Source organism: Chlamydotis macqueenii, chromosome 1, assembly GCF_036417535.1.
Source record: "Chlamydotis macqueenii isolate bChlMac1 chromosome 1, bChlMac1.mat, whole genome shotgun sequence".
NCBI lineage: Eukaryota > Metazoa > Chordata > Aves > Otidiformes > Otididae > Chlamydotis > Chlamydotis macqueenii.
This window is the reverse complement of record NC_141556.1, coordinates 143310079-143329649: the sequence shown is the minus strand read 5'-3', so window position 1 is coordinate 143329649 and position 19571 is coordinate 143310079. Positions and strand designations below refer to the sequence as shown.

The following is a 19571-nucleotide window of genomic DNA, read 5'->3' as shown; positions in this document are numbered from 1 at the left end:
CAGCCTGTCCTCACAGGAGAGGTGCTCCAGCCCTCCGATCATCTTCGTGGCCTCCTCTGGACCCGCTCCAATACACACATACATATATACATATATATATATATACACACATATGTATATATGTAAAGCCTTTTTGTACGAACAGATTCCGGCACCCATCCGCCTGCCCCGAGGCAGCGCAGCTACAGGCCGTGGCGCGGTCACCTGTGCGCCTCAGGCCGCGCCGCTCAACCAGAACCGCGCCCCCCCCCTTCCTCCTCCTCCTCCTCCTCCTCCTCCCTCTCGCCCCTCCTTCATCTTCCTCAAGCCTGCAGTCGTTTGGCACGGGCGGGGCAGCCCAGAGCAGCCCCCGCCCCAGTGCGGACAGCGCGGGGTGGGGGTTGTGCCCGCTGCGGGGGCCCGGGAGTGCGCGGGTCTCGCTGAGGAGCTGAGATGGAAACGAAATCGTTCATCGGGGTGAGTAAAGCAATTTAAAAAAAAAAAAAAAAAAGAGGAAGGAGGAATCAGCCTCCCCGGAGGGTACGATCACGTGTTGGGGGGCTCGGTCCGAGCTCCGCAGCCAGGGTCCGCTCCCGGGGAGCAGCGCGGGGGTCGTTGCGGGGTCCCGGAGCCCTTCTGCCGGGGTACGGCGGCTCGCTGCCGGCTGGGGCCGTTCGGGTAGTTCTCTCTCGCCCAAATGTTTCCTGTAATCCCTGTGATCTTCGTGAGTTGCTGGCTCGGCTGCGGCAAGTGTTTTAATTATGTAATCATCAAACACTCGTTAATTACATCTCCCTTCTGGAATTGCGTGACATTTGGCCCCAGCCCAGCGCTCCGGGCTGGCGGGGCTGCGCCGGCGAGGTGCAGTGTGAGCATAACCCAGGTGAGATCCCATCCGATGCTCTCGGCACCTTTCACGTAGAGGAGAGAAATCTCTGGTGCCTTTGCACGTTTTCTTCCTTGTTTATCGATTGTCTCCTGGTAGAGTCCTCAAAATGTAATTGCCACCCGAGGTCAGGTCGGAAAACTGGGGTGAGCCTGGGGAGAGAGGGTCGTGAATCGGGGCAACAACGTGCTTAGGGTGGGCTTGCCCGTCTGGAAGCGGGAATAAAGATGCAGTTCTCCTTCGTGGAGTTTGGGATTAGCCATGGGAGACAGTAGCTAACAGTGTAATTCCATTCCTCTGGGCAAGCTCGGTTTCTCCCTAACGGACATGCGACATCTCAAGCTCGAGGTGGCAGCTGAGTTTGGAGGTGGTGGTGTGAACATCTTGGGCTTTGCATTGTGCCAAAAATCTGGCCAAAATCTGGTCCAGTGACTTCTGTTACAGGACTCAATCAGCAGACAGCTGTGGTACAGCTGCTTCTGCTGTGCACCCCCTGTACCTGCCACCCCCGGCCTCAGCGTGCTGCGGAGGGAGCTGGGAAGAAGAAGAAGAGGATGAGGATGAGATGTGAATCTCTCACGTGTCTGTTTGCAGGAGCGCGTGTGGCTTACTCTTGCTGTTTCTGCGCTCTACTGGCTTTCCTCAGGTCTGGCAGGATGCTTCTTGTGAAGTGTCCTAGTCCCACAGAGATTGGGGCGTGGATGGCAGCTTGTTCTGGGCTGAGAACCTGGTGCCTGTGGGTTTCGGCCAGGCAAGGCCAAGGGGTCTGTTGTACAGCCCGGCAAAGCAGGGCTGGCTGCTTCTGCAGGGGCTTCCTTAGCATGGGCCAGTGCTGGGCTGCCCTGACCTGCTGATGAACTGGTGTGAGGGACTAGCATGGCAGAAAACCAGTGTTTTTTTTCTGTAGCTGTGGGACTGTCCCTGTATTAGCCCAAGCAGGGCAATGAGAGCATGTAGTGGGAGGAGAGGGTGGCAGTGGGTAAACCTGCACCCTTGGACGCATCCTGGGAGCGCTGTCGGTGCAAAGGAGCTTGTGCCGGGCCAAGGTGTGGCTGACTGGTGGATCCTTACAGGGTCCCTGCTGCTTGCTGCAGGACTACGTGCCTACTTTTTGGGGAAGAGATAAATTAGGCAGCCCCAAACGCTCTGGAAAGGGAGCTGCAGATCCCAAGGAAAAGAGGAGAAGCAGTGCTTATAGTTAGGTTCCTAGTCTGTGTGCAGGACCTGCCGGAGTGTTGTATCCTTGCGGCTCCTGTCGGCTTCGGAGCCGGGGAAGGAGAAAGACTGTCCAGTCTTTGGCAACTACTAAATAGCATGCACAGCCCCTGTCCACGCTGATACTACATGGTACGTAGACTAGAGCAGAGCGGCGCTGGGTGACCAGTGTTGTGCAGTCTGAGGAAGCATGAAACACAGCAAAAGGAGACAAGACTTGCTGCAGACCTCTGTTTTCAGAGTGAGGGGTCTGCAGGAGGCAGAAGCTCATCATGTTAAATTGCAGAGCCAGAGGATGGATGAGTTCATCTGCCTGAGATCTGAACTTATTTCCAAGAGTAAGAATACCAGATATGGCATATAGAGACTATTTGCTTATGCAGGAGAAAAAGTTCTGCACCTTTTTTTTTTTTTTTTTTTTGTTTTTTTTGTTTCCCCTAAATAAATCCATGGGAATTTTTCCACTGGGCTTTGCACTAGGCCCGGCAAATATCTGCTTTCTTTTCTTTTAAATAAGGAGACAAAAGAAGCAAGAGAGTGTTTAAACCTGCTCGTGCAATGGCCTTGTGTATGTGGACAACTTCAGAGGTAGCTACTCTTCATCAGGAGGAAAGTCCCAGGTTATGCACTGGACACATGCAGCCTGTGTCACTGCGCCAGGGGTGGCTGGGCATTTCCTTCAGCCAACGTGGTCCAATTCTTGTCCTAACTGGGGCGGCCATATTCAGAGTCCAGTTGAAAGCCACACCAAAGGCACAGCAAGGCAGGCTGGGTGAGTGATGCTGCGTGCACTGGCAGATATAAAAGCAGATTGTATCTGTTGTGTGCGGTATGTACAGAAAACTTAGGAACGCAGTTCCCAAAGTTGCCTTTCAGGTGACCCTATGTGACTGCCAAAAAAAACCCAACAACCCTATTGCGTTATGTTTAAGGAAATGTTCTTCATATAAACAGCATGGCTCACTTGTAAGTCCAGAAAAACGAACCGCCTCCCGAAAGCAACCTGAAGAATACTTTGGGGAGAAGCAATCTCAGGAATGAATGTGCTGAAATGCAGCAGAAGGGACTGAGGACCAGTGAGGAAGTCTGGCAGAGCACAAAAGCTGCACAAATACATGTCTGACTGCCATTGCTGTAGCAGACGAGAAGGAATCCTTTACAGTGACAGCTTTTTAAAAAAAGATTTAAAAGGAAGGTGTGATATTAATATAGGTAATCACTGTGCCATGATCTAGAAGAAAGTGTCCCACTACATAGCTGTGGCAAAAAGAGCTAAAGCCTTGAAAACAGTGAAAAGAAAGAAGGCTTTAATCCTTAAAAACACCACCTGAACTTCAGGACCACCCTAGAAAAAACATGGCATGGAGACCTTGTCTTCATGTTCTGTGTCATCCAGGAGAACATAAAATGAAAAATGAACAGGATAACTCTACTAGGCCCTGGTGATGACCATGATTTCTCAGCTGAGTTTCACTCACTGGCACTCCTGCATGACCGTTGTAAATTTTGCAGAAGATCCCAGAGGAGTTTGTATCCAAGAACAACAGTTCCAGAGTAGTTTTCAGGAAGGTCTGATGAAACTGAAGTACTTGTGATCATGGGCTCAGTAGGGGTGATAAGAACAGACATCAAGAGATCTTCTCAAAACAAGGAATAACAAGATGTTAAGTTCTCCTCTTTGACCCCAGAAGCCAGCATGTTCTGAAAATCCAGTGTCCTGACATCTCTGCCAAGGCTTTTCATATACGTATTGTCATGACAGCTGAATTGATGCTTCAAAGTAAGTCTTCTCCAGGGGCCTGAGGGTTGGAAACTCAGCCCCTGTCATAGTCCTGCCATCAGTCCCACTGCCATGCTCCCAGGGCTGCAAAGGATTGGGGAGCAGATGTTGTTTCACACTGCAGGTAGGTTACTCCTCATGATGTTGGAATAGGCAACGTAGATAGTAATTTCTCCATACCAACAGAGCTGCATGTATTTGTCTTGGCTCTGTTTTTTCTCCCAGTTGGTCAATTTACAAGCTTGAAGCTGGAGCCCTCCCTTGGCATTGTGCTGGGAGACAATGTTATCGACAGCACTGAATGTTGTGGCTGAGAAGCTCTTGACATTTTCCTGCAACTACTTCAGAGAAGGGTTGACATTTTATAGCATGTATAAGTCCGTTCCGCACAGGTGCAATGGCACTAATTCAACCGTAGTATATGCAGTGGTTTATTCTTTTTCTTTTTTTTTTTTTTTTTTTTTTTTTCCTCCCAGAACATCCTATGAAGTCCTAGGTCAGGCACTAATGGAAGGCCCTTTGCAAACCTCCGTTCATGTGTGCCACGAAAACGGTCAATGGATGTCACGATTACCGGAGAAGCTCTGGGATATCCCCCTCTATAACTTAGCTCTTCCAGGTAAATAACTTTTGTTCTCTGCTGTTTTGTTAGCATGTCATTGAAGCATTGTAACATCCTGTTTGTCCCATTTCAGGATGGCTACCTTTATTATTTGGGTCAGCGTGTGGGAGAAGGGCTTGAGGGAGGGTTTATGTGACGTGTGCCTGTATGTGAATATTTTTAGTTTGTAATGCCTGGTGTTCCCTGAAGGGGAGTGGGAAAATTTTTTTTTTTTTTTTTGAGGGAAGGAAAGAAAGGGACTTATTTGCAGTTGCTGTGCATCATCTTGTCAGATCGATCTTAATAATCTGAGCATATGCTTATCTGGGCCATGGTGAGATTTTTCTAATATGTTCTTGCCACTTCATACATAATAAAGTTATTCCAAAAGGAGAGAAATAACTTTTAACCTTATTATCTGGTTCTTTCTACTATTTAAATGATGCTGGGAAGGTATGAAAAAAGGAGGATGGAGATTTTTTTAATTAACAAATGTTTGATTAATGTAGAGTATGACTTTTCTGCATGACCCTGCTGATGAAAACTGGATTATCCTATTACGGATATATACAGCTGCGCTATAGCTGGTGTCCTCATTGGTACTACATTCACACCTGTGTATCATTAGCCTTTCCTTGAACATACTATTGCTTCTATCTGCTGCCTTGAATAGATTCCCTCCCCTCCCCGATTCTGTCCAAAGAAGTTATGGCAGAATTTGTTTTCACTGACGTGTGGGAAGGCACTGTAGGACCGTCAGCTCTTGAGTGATGATTCCCTTTGCCTTCACAATGAACATGGTACTAAGGAAAAGTCTAACCCGTGTTTTCTCTCACACCTGTAGATACAACAGGTAGTTTAGGTGGAAAGCAGCATAGCGTGTAGAGGAATGTTTTATGTAGGCTACAGGATTGGAGGTTAACTTTAGCAAAGACATATATTTAGAGATGGAGGGAAAAATCAAGTCTTCTCTTCAGTGGGTGACGCCCTGGGAGGACTCAAGAACTGTGGTGGATTTTTTTTTTTTTTTTCTTCTTCCCTGCCTCTCATGAACTTCTGGAGTGTGGAGTTTAGATTAAAATTAAAACTCAGAAACTTATTTCATGGTGACTTCTTGGATATGTAATTGAAGTTGATGTTAACATCAAGACAAGCACACATCTGTTTTGGATAAAGCCTGTGGACCTCAGGACAGATGTTATAAAAATAGTCTAGACTTCTTATTTAACTATCCAGAGAACAAAATAAGTATCTATCTTATGACAAAAGAAATAAGCTAATATTATCCCCCCCACCTTTTCTTTTTTTCTTTTTTATTCCTCTTACAGAAATCCTTCAAAAGGTCAGTACCATGCTCAGTGTAGTTTTTCTTTTGGTGGAAAAGGAACCATGCTGTTTCTAAAAAGTTTTCACAGTGATGTTTCTTGGACACTGTAGAAAGCTGAGAACCTGCTGATGTGTGCCTTTGACTTCCTGGCTCTTCTCCTAACCGTGACCTTGTTGTTCTTGCGAATGTTTGTTGTTCTTGAGAACATTCCTGCATAGAGAATAGGCACTAAGGAAAGAATAGTTGAAGACAAGCCCATTTCAGCAAACATTGGAGGACTTTTACAGAGCATTGCAGGCTATTAGCTTGGAAGATTTTGGTAGCAGTCCAGCTGACCTACAAAACAATTCTAGCCCAGGTCAGAACAAAAGCAGATCAACACCAACAAGGTCAAGACAGCTCTGGCAGGTTTTCAGAGGGAGCAATGACTGAGGGAAGCCCAGTTTGGAAGCGGAAGCTTATCTCAGATAGAGAAGACAACAAGGCATGCAAGAAATGTGAGACAGTGCATTCTGAAAGCATGATGAAGAGACAGAGGCAAGTCTCAGTAATTAGTGTTGTGTTTGCACTAGGTTCAGCACAGTGCTGCTGGGGAGATGTTGCTTCATGCTCTGAAGCTACGTAGTTTGCTGCTAGCTCACTGTCTTTGCATCACATTTGTTGTGTCATCGATATACCCATCTTCCTTTCATTACTGTAACTTGTTGATGTCACAGGAAGACTCCTAAATGAAAGGTTTCTATCCATTTGCTGATTGGCCTCAGTACATGCAATGTCTATTGGTGGAATCCTGTTCACTTCTCTCAGACTTGGATTTGATCCATGGGTATTTAATGGTTTGACTCTTGTAAGACAAGCTTCTTTGATTGCATGCCCTCGTTATTGATCTTCCATCTGCAGTGAGCTTGGTTTAGGTGTTTAAAACGGGAAAATAGACAAAAAAACTCGATTATAAAAGGTGAAAAAAAATGATTGAGACATTAAACTATTATTGATAGTTTCAAAGAATTTTCTTTATTTCAAATACAATCTTGTCCTTTGGCTACTAGAAATATTGCCATTGGCACAAGGAAGACTGACCATTCAAGAAGGCAGTTCCTAGCACCAGTGAACAATTTGTTTGACAGAAGACTTGGAAGACAAAATGATATGCAAATTCCTTGCAGATACTCCTTAAAGATCCCAGCAAGTTACTTCACTCAGTTATTAGCTCTTCTTATTGAAGTTTTATAAAATTAGAAGAAATAATGGAACAGGAAAAGCTAGCAAAATCGCTAGCTGCCTGTCCTGAAGAAATTGTGAGCTGCAATAGAGTTTCATCTAAACATGATGCAAGACGTGTCAGATTTATTAAGAGTTCAAAGAAGTCGAATATTTAGACAGGCTGTACTTGGCTCTGATGCTTAGCCTGCCCCTGTGTAACTCCCTGTGCTGGGAAGAGTCAGGTAGTTGCTGAAGTCCATAAAAGATGGATCTTGTCCATCTATCACACGTAAAGTTAGACTTGAATTTGTTTCTGAAACCTTCAAGCACCTACCTCTTACACTGGTTTTTGTAGGGGATATGGGTGTTTAGTTCCAGAGGGTGTTTTTACCAGGTATTTAAGATACATTAGGAGTTGGTCCAGGCAAATCTGTAAGATGAATTTCTGCTTTCAGTCATATTTTCCTGTGCAGAGATGATGGGATTGGAATATGAAATTCTGCATTTGGACAACTGTGAAATCAGGACAAATTCTAGATAAATTCAGCCTTCCAATATTTATTCCCTGAAAAAAAGTGGGTTTACACTATTTCAGTGGAAGATGCTAGTTGAAACAGGCCATTTTATTATGGTTTGATGTAAGCAACAATAATGTGTAGCTCAGATGGGAACTGCTTTTCAGTACTGAAAAATATTGGAAAGTCTCAATGCCGTCCCTCCATCAGGATTTCATGCTAAGCTTATTGATGTCAGGTGAGCAGTCTCTGTAGAAGAGCCCGCTTTTTTGCCAAGCTACGTAACTGTTGTGTGATTTGGAAATGAGGTGGCGTGTCAGGTGTGTGCGTGTAAAATAACCATGTATTGGGGTGCCTGAATAGTGAAGAAATGACATTTCCTTTGCATTTATTTTTGTATTCCACAGGGAGTCATGACACTATGACCTACTGCTTGGATGAAAACTCTGCTGTTAGTGGCAACGAATCCAAGCTGGTGAAGTTTTTAAACAAATGTATGCCCTGCATTGTGCACCCCATTATCATGAAGTGGTCTACAACACAGGTAACCCATCTAGCATTCTCATCATGCCTGGGCAAAGTTGAAGCTTCTGCTGCAGTGCTGAGTGGTCACGCTCTCCCGTGCACAATGAAAGAATAACCTGCTGCCCTCTCATCTGCGCCATCTGCGCTCTCACAAGATACCGAGCTTGGGGTATGAGAGGTGCTATATGTTCCAGGTCTTCTTTTGTGGGGAAAAAGCATTTGCGGGGGTAGGGATGATACACAGACAAAGATGTTGCTTAGAACTCTGACTGTTTCGTACTCAAAACTCATAATCTTTTTCACATGTTTGTGTTGTTATAAATAACATTTAATATTACTGTAATCAAAAGAGGTTTTTCTCTTGTACTTTGTTCAGAAGGTAATGCTTGTTATTTTTACTGTCAGTGTTGTGTGAGATGTCAGTTGTTTTCCTCATCTTTATTGTGTAAGTATTTCACCCTGCAGCACAGACAAAAAAAACTTCTTGAAGGGTTTTTTTTTTTTTTCCATAAAGATTAAGAGAATGAAGGTGTGGTACCTCATATAAAGTTTAATTACTTTTTAAAAAATGAATAAATATTAAGCTAGTACTTACCTCTTTATTCCTCACAAATGTATGTTCAGACTAGACATAAGGAATAAATTTTTTACAATGAGGGTGGTGGAACACTGGAACAGGTTGCCCAGAGAGGTGGTAGATGCTCCATCCTTGGCCAGGTCAGGCAAGGCTCTGAGCAACCTGATCTGGTTGGGGATGTCCCTGCTCCTTGCAGGGGGGTTGGACTAGATGACCTTTAAAGGTCCCTTCCAGCCCAAACCATTCTGTTATTCTAAAGACAAAACTGGAGACTTAAGTAAAGCCTTTTGAGGATCTTTTTCTGAAGAACAGACTTTCCTGGTGTCAAAGAGGTACCAAAAGTCTTTTCATTTTTGTTCTTATTGAAGGAGTAGTTCATTATTAGTGAATTAAAATGGAATCATTGATAACTGGCAATAATTATGCCTAGGCTTCCTTTACTGTGTTTGAGCAGCTCTGGCACCCTGGAGTCTTAGACACTAGCAGATATCAAATATGTAATGACCGTGATGACCTGATGTGGAAAGGCACTTGCTTAGCACAGTGCCTTGTGCTAAGCTGTGTTTTCCTTTGGGGCTTAAGCCACTGAAAGATACAGATACCTCCTAACTTGTGAGTTGCTGGCCAGTGAAGTGACCCTGTTGGTAACAAACAAGCTCCTTACATCGTTATAATCATTTTCTGGTTGAAACTCAGTGTGCTGAGCTGGAAGTGGCCCGGCGCTGATGGGAAAGAGGCACGGCTGCAATCCTGCCCCTCCTTAGCTCTGCTGTGCTCGAGTTACCTTTGTAAGGAGGTAACCCCACCCATTGGTATCCAGAACAGGGATCGAGGAGCCCTACTGATGGTGGGACCCACAGGTTCCTAGGAGGCAGTGCCTGGCTGGAGCCCTGGCTGTTACGAGTGTGCGCACTGGCTGGCATCCGGTACGTAACTTCCACTCGTGCCCTGGATGTCTGGTGTGACATTGCAGCACCAAGCAGCATCACTCCTCAAGGCTTCCTCTTAAATTTTGCCCTTTGGCGGGGGAGCAATGTTCATGCTGTCTAATTCATGTCTGAATCCAGGTGATTGATTAGGGAGTGTAATTTGTCTAGTATTCCCATATAATCAACAGAAATTTGAATTATGATGAATTCAATAAATTAATTAATCCAAAGGGCAGTTCAGAGCAACTGTTTCATGGCCTCTTTTTTTCTGCTGCTCTTTCTGGCCACAAAGGTCATACATGACCTACAGCCACACACAACCTACAGCCATACACATTCCCGTCTCCAGTATGCTCCATCCAAAGGTGGGACTTGGGCACGGGTTGCTCCTTCAACTGCTCCAGCCTGGTGGAGACCAGGCACAGAAGGAGCTGCTGGCCTGAGCCACCTCACCACCCGCACCCCGGGGCACATGGGGGCTGGGCTGTTCCCCAGCCCTGCAGCTCAGGCAGAGCCTGGGAGGGTTAAATTCCCATCCTAAGAACAGAAAGTTAGACAACTGAAGCTAGGCAGGGTGAGCATCTTGAGTGTCTAAGCTCTGTCTCATCCTTGTATTGATTTAGCTTTTTTTTGAATCTTCCCTGACTTACATCAGTATAGCCTATGCTTTCTGAAACCTAGAAGTGTTGTCCATAGCAGGCTGAACTGAGACAAATCAGTGTGCAAACATATTTAAATTGATTCTATTTTCTTATGCAAAGAGAACCTTGATATAGATAAAAGGCATATCATTTGGGACTTTTTTCTCCAGAAACTCAGCTTTATCACCTATTCCATTCAGCCCTCAAATCCAGTAGGAGAAGTCCAAGGGAAGTGCCAATAGAGGAGGACTTCTGTTTTGGAGGACTTCTACAGGTTAATTCAAACTTTTAAAGAGACTTTATCCTGAAAAAGAACAGTAGCCAGTACTTTTTTTTCTATTTTTGTTTTTCTTTCTGTGGGGGATGAGTGAGCTCCGCAGAGACAACCATGATGAAGTCTTTGATCTAATAAAATAAATGCAGCATTACTAAAGTGCTGATCCTGCAATTTTTGTTCACCTGAATAGTCTTGTGAAGAGTGATTGTGTATTTACATACAGGTTAATGGATCTTTAACTTTCAGAACACAACAAGGGCAGAGGTCTGAAACTAATCTCTTCCATACCTGCAGTATATGCTGCAGGGAAGTTGGGATCTCTCTTGTCAGAGAGTAAAATACTTCAAAGTTGTGACTTGCTGCCAAATAGTGCCATTTTAAAGATGACAGACCTGTGAAAAATCTCATAGGGCTAACTTTGTACACCTCTTTCATCTTTCTAAACTAAAGAAACAAATCCCTTCCAAGCTCTCGAGACCTTTGTCTTCTGTTTCACCTTTCAGGTCCTGACTGTGACGGAGCAACTCGAGGCTGGAGTTAGATATCTGGATTTCAGGATTGCCCACAAGGCTGATGATCCATCCATGAATTTGTACTTTGTGCATATGGTTTACACAACTGTTACTGTACAGGTATTGTCCTTACCTTTGGGATGGCTAGAAAACCAGTGCTGTTTCTTTTATTGAAGAGCCATCATAGTCTGAAAAATGCTGGCCCACAGTTTTCTGAATGGGTTATTTGGTTTTTCTCATGTGAGGGCTTCAAACTAGAGAAAGCTAAGCTAGAGGCTGGTTACTGGGCTGGAAGTCAGTTTCAGCAGCTGCAAGTAAGATTTTTGGCATCAATCAGTTCCTCATCCTCAAACCAGTGTTGCTGTGCCTTGCTCCCCTCTGCCTACTTTATCAAGTGCCTCAGGTTTCTGGGGTTTATCTTGTGTTATCCCAGGATGCTACCCAGGGCAATCCCGTTTCCCTGGTAAGGAGAGGTTATTAAAGAGAAGGTTCTAAAAGCCTAATAAAATCACAGAAACACTTTTTTTTTTTTTGAGGATAAGGTATTTCACTGAAAGACAGAGAGACTCAAGTCTGAATCACATGATTAAATTACTGTCAGCTCCTGTGAAGAAACTACTGAGAGTTGCTCTTTGCATGTGCTCTGTCACTGTGGAGTAGTTTACATCTTTCTATTTGCTGGGATCTGCATAGCCAGGCACAGCCAGCTAATACAGCTTTTCATTTGTAGACTAACTGGCTAAACCCCAGTTTCATGCTCATGAGTCTGAACCTTTAATGCCTTGAGATTTCATGGTGACTAGCCTGCTCATGTAAACGTTAGATGTAGTGCCTGACTACCCTGCTAATTACATGTGGTGTTCAAGAAGCTGTCATTGCCTGTAACAAATGGGGAAAACAGGTCCTGTTATGTTTAAGCAAGCACAGAGCCTTTCCCTGTTTTTGAGTTTGCCACTAATACAGTTTGCCCTTAAAGAAGCTTGGGAAGATGGGTTTACTGCTAACCTGCCTCTAGGCAGTAGGAGATTGATGGATATTATCGAAATACAACATACAAAGCTGTTAAGTGTAGTGTGCTAGGACCACGTCCAGAGCAAATCAGCACAGACCTGCAGAAAGTATGCTTGGTGCATCTCTCTGGACCGCCTTATGGGCTGTCAGATGGAAATCGATGCTGATTTCTGTTATCGCAATTGTGAGTCTATCCCACTGTCAATGCTCTGTTGGTTTTATATCCTTTCCCCTGTGTAGCAGAGATGACTTTTTAAGTTGCCATGACTCTCTTTTGTAGGATATTCTGTGGGAAGTGTTAAGGTGGTTGGAAACTCATCCTCAGGAAGTTGTTATCTTAGCCTGCAGGAATTTTGATGGATTAACCAAGAAACTTCATTGTCATCTTACTGCCTGTATAAAAGAGATTTTCCAGTGTAAACTGTGTCCCAGAAATGTAAGTACGAGATCCTTTTCTCCTCCTTTTTAAGAATGATGTATTACAGTGAGATCTTTGATTCCAGATTTTTAGATATATTCTACTTTCATTGTATTTTTAACCTGGGAAGCCTAGGAAAAGTAACATCTCTGCATCAGAGATAGGTAGATAAAGCAAACCTATATCCCACAGTGTGCAGGAGGAAATTAAATCTATGAAGAATTAAATCTATGAAGACAGGCTGAGAGAGTTGGGGCTGTTCAGCCTGGAGAAGAGGAGGCTCTGGGGAGACCTTATAGTAGTCTTCCAGTACCTCAAGGGGGCCTACAAGAAAGATGGGGAGAGGCTGTTCAGTAGGGCCTGTTGTGATAGGATGAGGGGCAATGGTTTTAAAATAGAGGGAGGTAGATTTAGATTGGATATTAGGAAAAAAATTTTTACAGTGCGAGTTGTAGAACACTGGAACAGGTTGCCCAGAGAGGTGGTGGAGGCCCCATCCCTGGAAACATTCAAGGCCAGGCTGGATGAGGCTCTGAGCAACCGGATCTGGTTGGAGATGTCCCTGCTTCTTGCAGGGGGGTTGGACTAGATGACCTATGAAGGTCCCTTCCAACCCTAACCATTCTGTGATTTTAAATCTACTGTCATGTCTGTTGAGTTGTGGGACGACAGTAGGGACACAACCGACATCCACTGTCCTGTCTGAGCTGTCTGAGTTTTGGGTTTTTTTTTTTTTTCTTTATTTTATTTTTTTTTAAAAAAAAAGGTGTGTATATTCTAAATATAGCCCATAGTATATTTTCTGCTTCTTCAGAGCAGTAATTATAAAGAAATTTTTATGATATTTATAATAGTTTAGGTTGGAAGTGACCTCTGGAAGTCATCTGGTCCAACCCCACCATGCAAAGCAGGACCAATTGTTGGGCTGTGTGCCATTCATTTGTGAATATCTCTGAGGCTGGAGATTCCACAACCTTTCTAGGCAGCTTGGTCCAGCATTTGACCACTCCCACAGTAAATGTGTTTTCCTTCTGTCTACCTAATCAGACTTTCTCTTGCTGTAACTTCTGTCTGCTGACTTTCGTCCTTTTGCTATGCATCTCTGAGGAGTCTTCTCTACATCTGCCGGTTAGGTGTTTGCAGGCAGCAGTAATACTTGTCCATAGTCTTATCTTCTTCATTCTGAACAGACTCAGCTCTTTTAGCCCATCCTTGCATGCCATGCTCCGGCCTCTGCTCACTCTCACTGCATGCTGTTGGACTCACTCCAGTATGTCAATGACCTTTTCTTGTACTGGGGAAGCCTCTGCTGGAGGCTCACACTACTCAAGATGCAGTCCCAGAAGTGCTGAATGGAAGGGAAGAACTACTTCTCTTGACCTACTGTCTGTGCCTTTAGTAATACGGCCCTGTTGCAGCTGACCTTTGCCACATTGGCACGCTGCTGGCTGATGTTCAGCTTGATGCCCACTAGGACCTCCAGGTCCTTTTGTGCAAAGCAGCTTTCTACCCACCTGTCCCCTGTCTGTCCTCATGCGTAGGGGTAGTCCATCCAGGTGCAGGAATTTGCATTTGCCTTTGTTGAGCTTCACGAGGCTTCCGTCAGCCCATGTCTCCAGCCTGTTGAGGTCCCTCTTAAATAGCATCTCTACCATCAGTGCATTTCTGGTAGCATTGACTTTCTTTCCTGGATGTGAGCTGGAGCTGGCCTTCCAACCAGCCTAATATGCTTTCAGTCACCCAAACCTCCAGAAAAGCCTTAATTTAAATAATCAGAAATTATTTGTTTGTTCAATTTTAGAAGTTGAGATCTTTAGCTTCCTCTTTTTTACAAGGTGTGGGAGCTTTTAGCAGTTAAACAATTAACATTTCAAAGATGAACAGGAACAGAGGATTTTCTCTGGAGGTGTGAGGGGTACAGGATAATGATGACCCTGTTTGCATTTCGAATTCAGCCTTTGAAGCTGGTGTATCAGTAACGGGTAAGTATTACCATTTCAAAGCATTTTGTACAGCAAAGTTAAAATAGAACAATTCTCAGCAAAACTAGGGGATTCTGAATATTCAGGCCTCAGCTGAATAACTGAAGACCTGAGTGACACTTGGGTTTATTGTTTCCCCAAATAACTTGAGCATGTAAGCTGTGGATGAGCAGACCAATACTGGAGAAGACGGTCAAATTTGATTTCAGACACATGGCCAGCTCTTAAAAAAGATAAAAATCCACCTTATTAATTGCAGAAGGGCAAGCTGCTGCTGATAGTTGGTTGAACAAAGGTGATGTACGAATGGTTTGAGATCACCTGACTGAAGAAAGAAGAACATTTTGGAGTTGTGTCTGGGGGGAGGGAGGAAGGGTACTGGAGAAAAGACAAGCCAAATACTTCCCTCAAGCAGGAAGACTTTATTTCTATGGGGTCTGTGACCAGCACAATGGGTCTCACCATTTTTGCAAGTGATATCATTGCAGATTAGGAAGCTGTGGGATTTTTCAGGATCATAGATTCAGATTTAACATCAAATAACCAAGTGCTTGCTCACTTATTTTAAAATAATCTGTTTTCTATTGTCTTTCAAGACTGCAGCTCTGGTGTTGTACAAAAGTGTCAAAGTATTTTTACAGCAAGTGCTCTAAGTTGAGGTCTGTGTGTAGTACTCACACAGGCCACAGTGTGACAACATTACATTGTGTTTAAAATTTTAATTGCCTTAACTATTCAAGGTGTCTTCCTTTGATCTGGATTACTAGGGTTTAAAAATCCCTTGTTAGACATCTACAGTTTCACTTCTGCTTTGTTTGCAAAATAAGCACCTGTGCTCATGTACACATTTCTGGTAGCTTTTTTTTTTTTGTCTCTTTTAAAAAAGGTTCCAGCAGCTGGAGTAAAGCAAAGGCTTCTGTCAACCACAGATTTTTGTAGTTTATGAGTAGCTTGTGCCTTAATTTTGCAGCATTTTCTGACCTAATTGGGGCTTGCACTCGTTTCTATTTTTTTTTTTTTTTTTTGGATGAAGCAAGAGAGATTCCCATGTTCATTCAACTCTTGGCTCTCTCCAAAGATTTACATAAAAAAATTTCAACTGCCTTTGGCACTTTAATTAATAAGTTAATTGGAGCATCAAAAAGCCATCATTTCCTTTTCACAAGCAACAGACACAGCTTTTAACTACCAAAAGTTCTTGAAACAAACCAAATATCTGTTAAATATGTTGGTTTTGTAAATAAAACTAGTCAGAGGGCCTCAATTCTGTCCGATGGTGACTTCTGAGGATTGGAAAATGTCATTTCATATTGAAACATTTAAATTTAACAGACTTGCTTCAGCCCATCTGTCTGTTTGAGAAGGTTTCTGACTGAAGACTTCCCTTCTCTCAATTGAAAATGTCAGGAGCATCCCAATTTCAGAAACTTTCCACTTAGAGAAATCAGAATTAACATATCTCTTGAAGACTTTACATTTAGTCTTACCACATCTTAAGCTATTCAGTTTTCATTAATGGTGACAGCAACAAATTTGGATCAGCGTAGGGCACTTGCCAAAATTATTCCTGCTTCTGTGCGTCTGTATTCCTATAGGTGAGTGTAAGGATTTGCCTGTCTCCTACCTACTTTTGCCAAACGGGCTGTGTCTTCCTCTCCCAACGAATTTTTGGCAGCTGTATGTGCATGAGAGCTGACATGAGGATGTCATAACATCCTTGGAGGTGCTTAGATTCTGTAGCAGTTGGACAGATGTAAGACTTTACCATAGTTGAATTTTTTGAGGAAAGGAGGAATCTGCTGAAGTTCTCAGGCTCCTATTGTCTCTGCAGCGTGTAACCCAGCCAACAGCATACCGGGCTGTAAGCTCAAAAGCTTTATTTGAACTGAATCTGTGCCTCTCTACCAAGGCAATGTCACATGTCAGTACTTGAACTCTGGGAACACTGCTGTGTTGTTGACTTCAATCTGGGCACACTTTGTTTTAGGTGGTGCCAACGCTGCGGACCATGTGGCAGTGCGGCCATCAGGTTATAGTCTCATACGAAGAGGACGTGGAAGTGGAAGAGCACTGTGAGCTGTGGCCCGCGATCCCATACTGGTGGGGAAACAAAACCGCCACTCGTGCTCTTATCCAGTATTTAGAGCGCATGAAGCGGATGGGCCGTCCAGGTAGGCACAGGGAGTCGCTCAGAGGAAACAAGGGGCGTGTACAGCAGCGCAAAACAAATAGGAAAAAGAAGTTGGGCGTTCATATCGTTAAGGGATATAACCACTTTGTGCATGCTGCGTGTGTGAGATGTGCCTGTGCTGCTGAGCGCTCTGCCCACCTATGGGTGAGTGCAACATTCACCTTTGGTGCAGCAAATACATGCCACTGTGTATGTACACGCATAGATCCTTCGCTTGGGTAATCCCATGGAAAAGAAGCCCTCAGCACAGAAGAGTGAGCTGGTGCTGTCCTGCCCTTCTCACAAGTAGGAGACTGCTTCCTCAATCTGGTGTTGGCCACTTTGGCAGCACTGATGACAAAGGAAACGTGTTATGCTATCCTTGTTGTAAAGAGAAACCCCTACAAGAATGGTGGGTGAAGGCTGTAGCTACCTCAGGAAATAGTAGCGCTCAGGCACGTCAGTTCATAACCTCTGATGCAGCTCTGTGATGTGCACACGTGGGGTGATGAAGGGGAGAACTGCTTCAAAAGCTTACTCCTCAGCCAAAGGAAGATGCTTGTGTAGGTGCATTCTGCATTCCCGTCTGTCACAGTGGAACGCTCAGCATTTGGAAGTAACCCTTACGGAAACAAACCTAATTTACAAAAGAGGACTAGTTAGTGGAAAACCTTTAGTCTGCAATGAATTATTTAGTTAAATTTAGCTAAACTGGAATGGTTCAATAACCAAACTTGGTTCAGTAACTACTTACTACAGCATCCAGTTGCAGTTGCAACAAGTCTACTGAAACAGTTCAAGGGATATGAAACAATACAGAAAGATTGTACAGTTGGTATTTTAATGATTCCCAGTGGAATAAGATTTGGACTTAATGCAGTGCTGAGCAGTTTCTTTTCTCTTCAAATGAATATTTAATGTGTCACTTTCTGATTTTTTTTGTTTCAGAAAAATTCTTTGTAGCGGGGATTAACCTTACCGAAAACTTAAGGTATATTCTCGTACACCCATTTGGATCATTGAAGAAAATGACACTCCAGAGTCTTCCATGCTTGAAAATCTGGATAAAGCAGCAGTATCCAGGACCGAAAAAAGAATGTATTAACATCATTGCTGGAGACTTCATAGGAAACGATGATTTTGTCAGAGATGTGATAGAACTTAACACAAAAATTAATCCTCCATTACGCTGTCAAAGTAAAGGGGCTGGTGCAAACAGCATTTCATCCTCAGCTTCATAATCTGTGAAAAGCCAAAAAGGCTTTACCTGCATTCAATTTGTGCTGGTTTAAACATCCTAGACGCCATAAAGGCCCAGTCAACTTAAACTAGGGATGTTTAAGACACAGTAAAAAGAGTGGTCTCCACATCATCAGGGTTTTGAGGCATTTTCACAGAAAAGAGAGCAGGCAGACCTGGCCAAAGTCTCTGGAGAACAATGATACAGGTATAACATACTCGGAGGTGCTTAGATTCTGTAGCAGTTGGCAATATTGAAAGTCCCAAGAACGTAATCCTCTTTTATTTTATATATGAGCAAGGAGAATTATGTCTGTAGCAGCAGGAATAATTTTGTGATAAGATTTTATCTTTCTTATAATTGTAAACATATTCTGCACTGTTTAAAACTCCAATTACCAGTATTTTATATTAGTGTGAAACTTTGTCTGTTGCCATTGTTTGTGTTAAATATACAAAAGGAACAACTTAAAATGTTTTTAATATGTCAAAGATACTGTATTGACAATCCTATTTGACATGATTTTTTTATATATACACCAATGCATCATTAACACTAGAGATCTAGAAGCGGCTGTATTGTTGATGGGTGCTAATTATCGATTTGTGAGCCTGTTTACCAACAAGGTAGTCACAAAATTCACTGATTTGTAAGCAGTATGTGTATTTGAACACTTAATCACTTAATGCCAGTTCTGATAAAGCTACCAAAACTAGGCCCCTAGACAGTTTTGTCTGTGGTAACAAAATATGTTTTCTTAGGTGTTCATTTTCAATGTAAGGCACATTTTGGCAACACCTATGAAACACATTTCTTATCTAAACTCAGACTGCTCTAAAAATACAGATTCTTGGCTTGTCATGCTCATTTAGAGTTTCACAACTGGTCTTTTATTTACTTATTTTAGCAGCTCTGTAGTTACTTTTCCTCTCAGGAAGTATTTTCTTGCTTATGTAAAAACTAAAAGAGGTTTATATCGCTTGCCATTGCATACTGATCCTATTTTTCTATTTTCTTAAGTGAACTGTGCAATAACAGATGATCATGAAGGTAAGAGAAAGGGCAAGCATCAGGACTAAAACAAAACCACGCATTTTATAAAGTTCACTATGCAACTTCATCAATATACCTCACTTTTTAGATGCACTTTATATGCAAAAGTTGAGTTTAAGTGTCTGGCAAGATGTTCAAGTTTGCAGAGGTCTGAAATTACCTGCTGCTTGACCTCACCCTAGACTTTGCAGCATGAAAGCCTGAGATGCTACCTCCTCATGCAATCGCAGAATATGTAGGAATAAAAAAACCCAACATTCCATTTATAAAGATGACTTTCTAAATGCTTTTTTTACAGTACTTTTTATCTGTCTTTGTTCTTACCTCTATGTACTTCATACTAAGCAGTTATTGTTTTGATTTTTCTTTTAGAGTCACTACCTGCATGAAGTGTTGTTATACATACTCAGACCATTTTTTTGGTCTATCTTTTGTACCCTCAAGTGGCTTGTTACTTTCTCTAATAAAACTTGAGCTCTTTGTGTAATGTAGACTGAAATAGTTTTTCTTCTCCTTTCTGTGATAGTGATTGAATTACTACTGGGAACTAATAAAACACAATTCAGGTCATGGATCAGCTTTGGGTTTTTTTTTTCACTGTGAAATAATTTCACACAGAATCCACAGCTTGCTTTAACTTAAATGGTTTCTCTTTAAGAACTGACACAGTAATAGGTAGTGTGGATAAATTACTGTAGGCAAGAAAAGTGTATGGGTAAAACATTCACAG

At 43.1% G+C, this 19571-nt stretch overlaps 1 protein-coding gene across 2 annotated transcripts; it reads left to right on the top strand.

Moving 5' to 3' along the window:
- Positions 1 to 342: 342 nt before the first annotated feature.
- Positions 343 to 19571, top strand: PLCXD1 (phosphatidylinositol specific phospholipase C X domain containing 1). 2 transcript variants are annotated; one of them, XM_086768791.1, is made up of 7 exons: positions 343 to 456; positions 4337 to 4479; positions 7914 to 8050; positions 10959 to 11087; positions 12259 to 12414; positions 16366 to 16549; positions 17497 to 19571. In XM_086768791.1, the coding sequence occupies exons 2-7, from the start codon at positions 4368 to 4370 to the stop codon at positions 17787 to 17789; spliced, it is 1011 nt and encodes a 336-aa protein (XP_086624917.1). In that variant the 5' UTR covers positions 343 to 456; positions 4337 to 4367; the 3' UTR covers positions 17790 to 19571. The 2 variants fall into 2 exon arrangements, with proteins under 2 accessions (XP_086624917.1, XP_086624927.1); XM_086768801.1 differs by lacking the exons at positions 343 to 456; positions 4337 to 4479 and adding an exon at positions 6972 to 7086.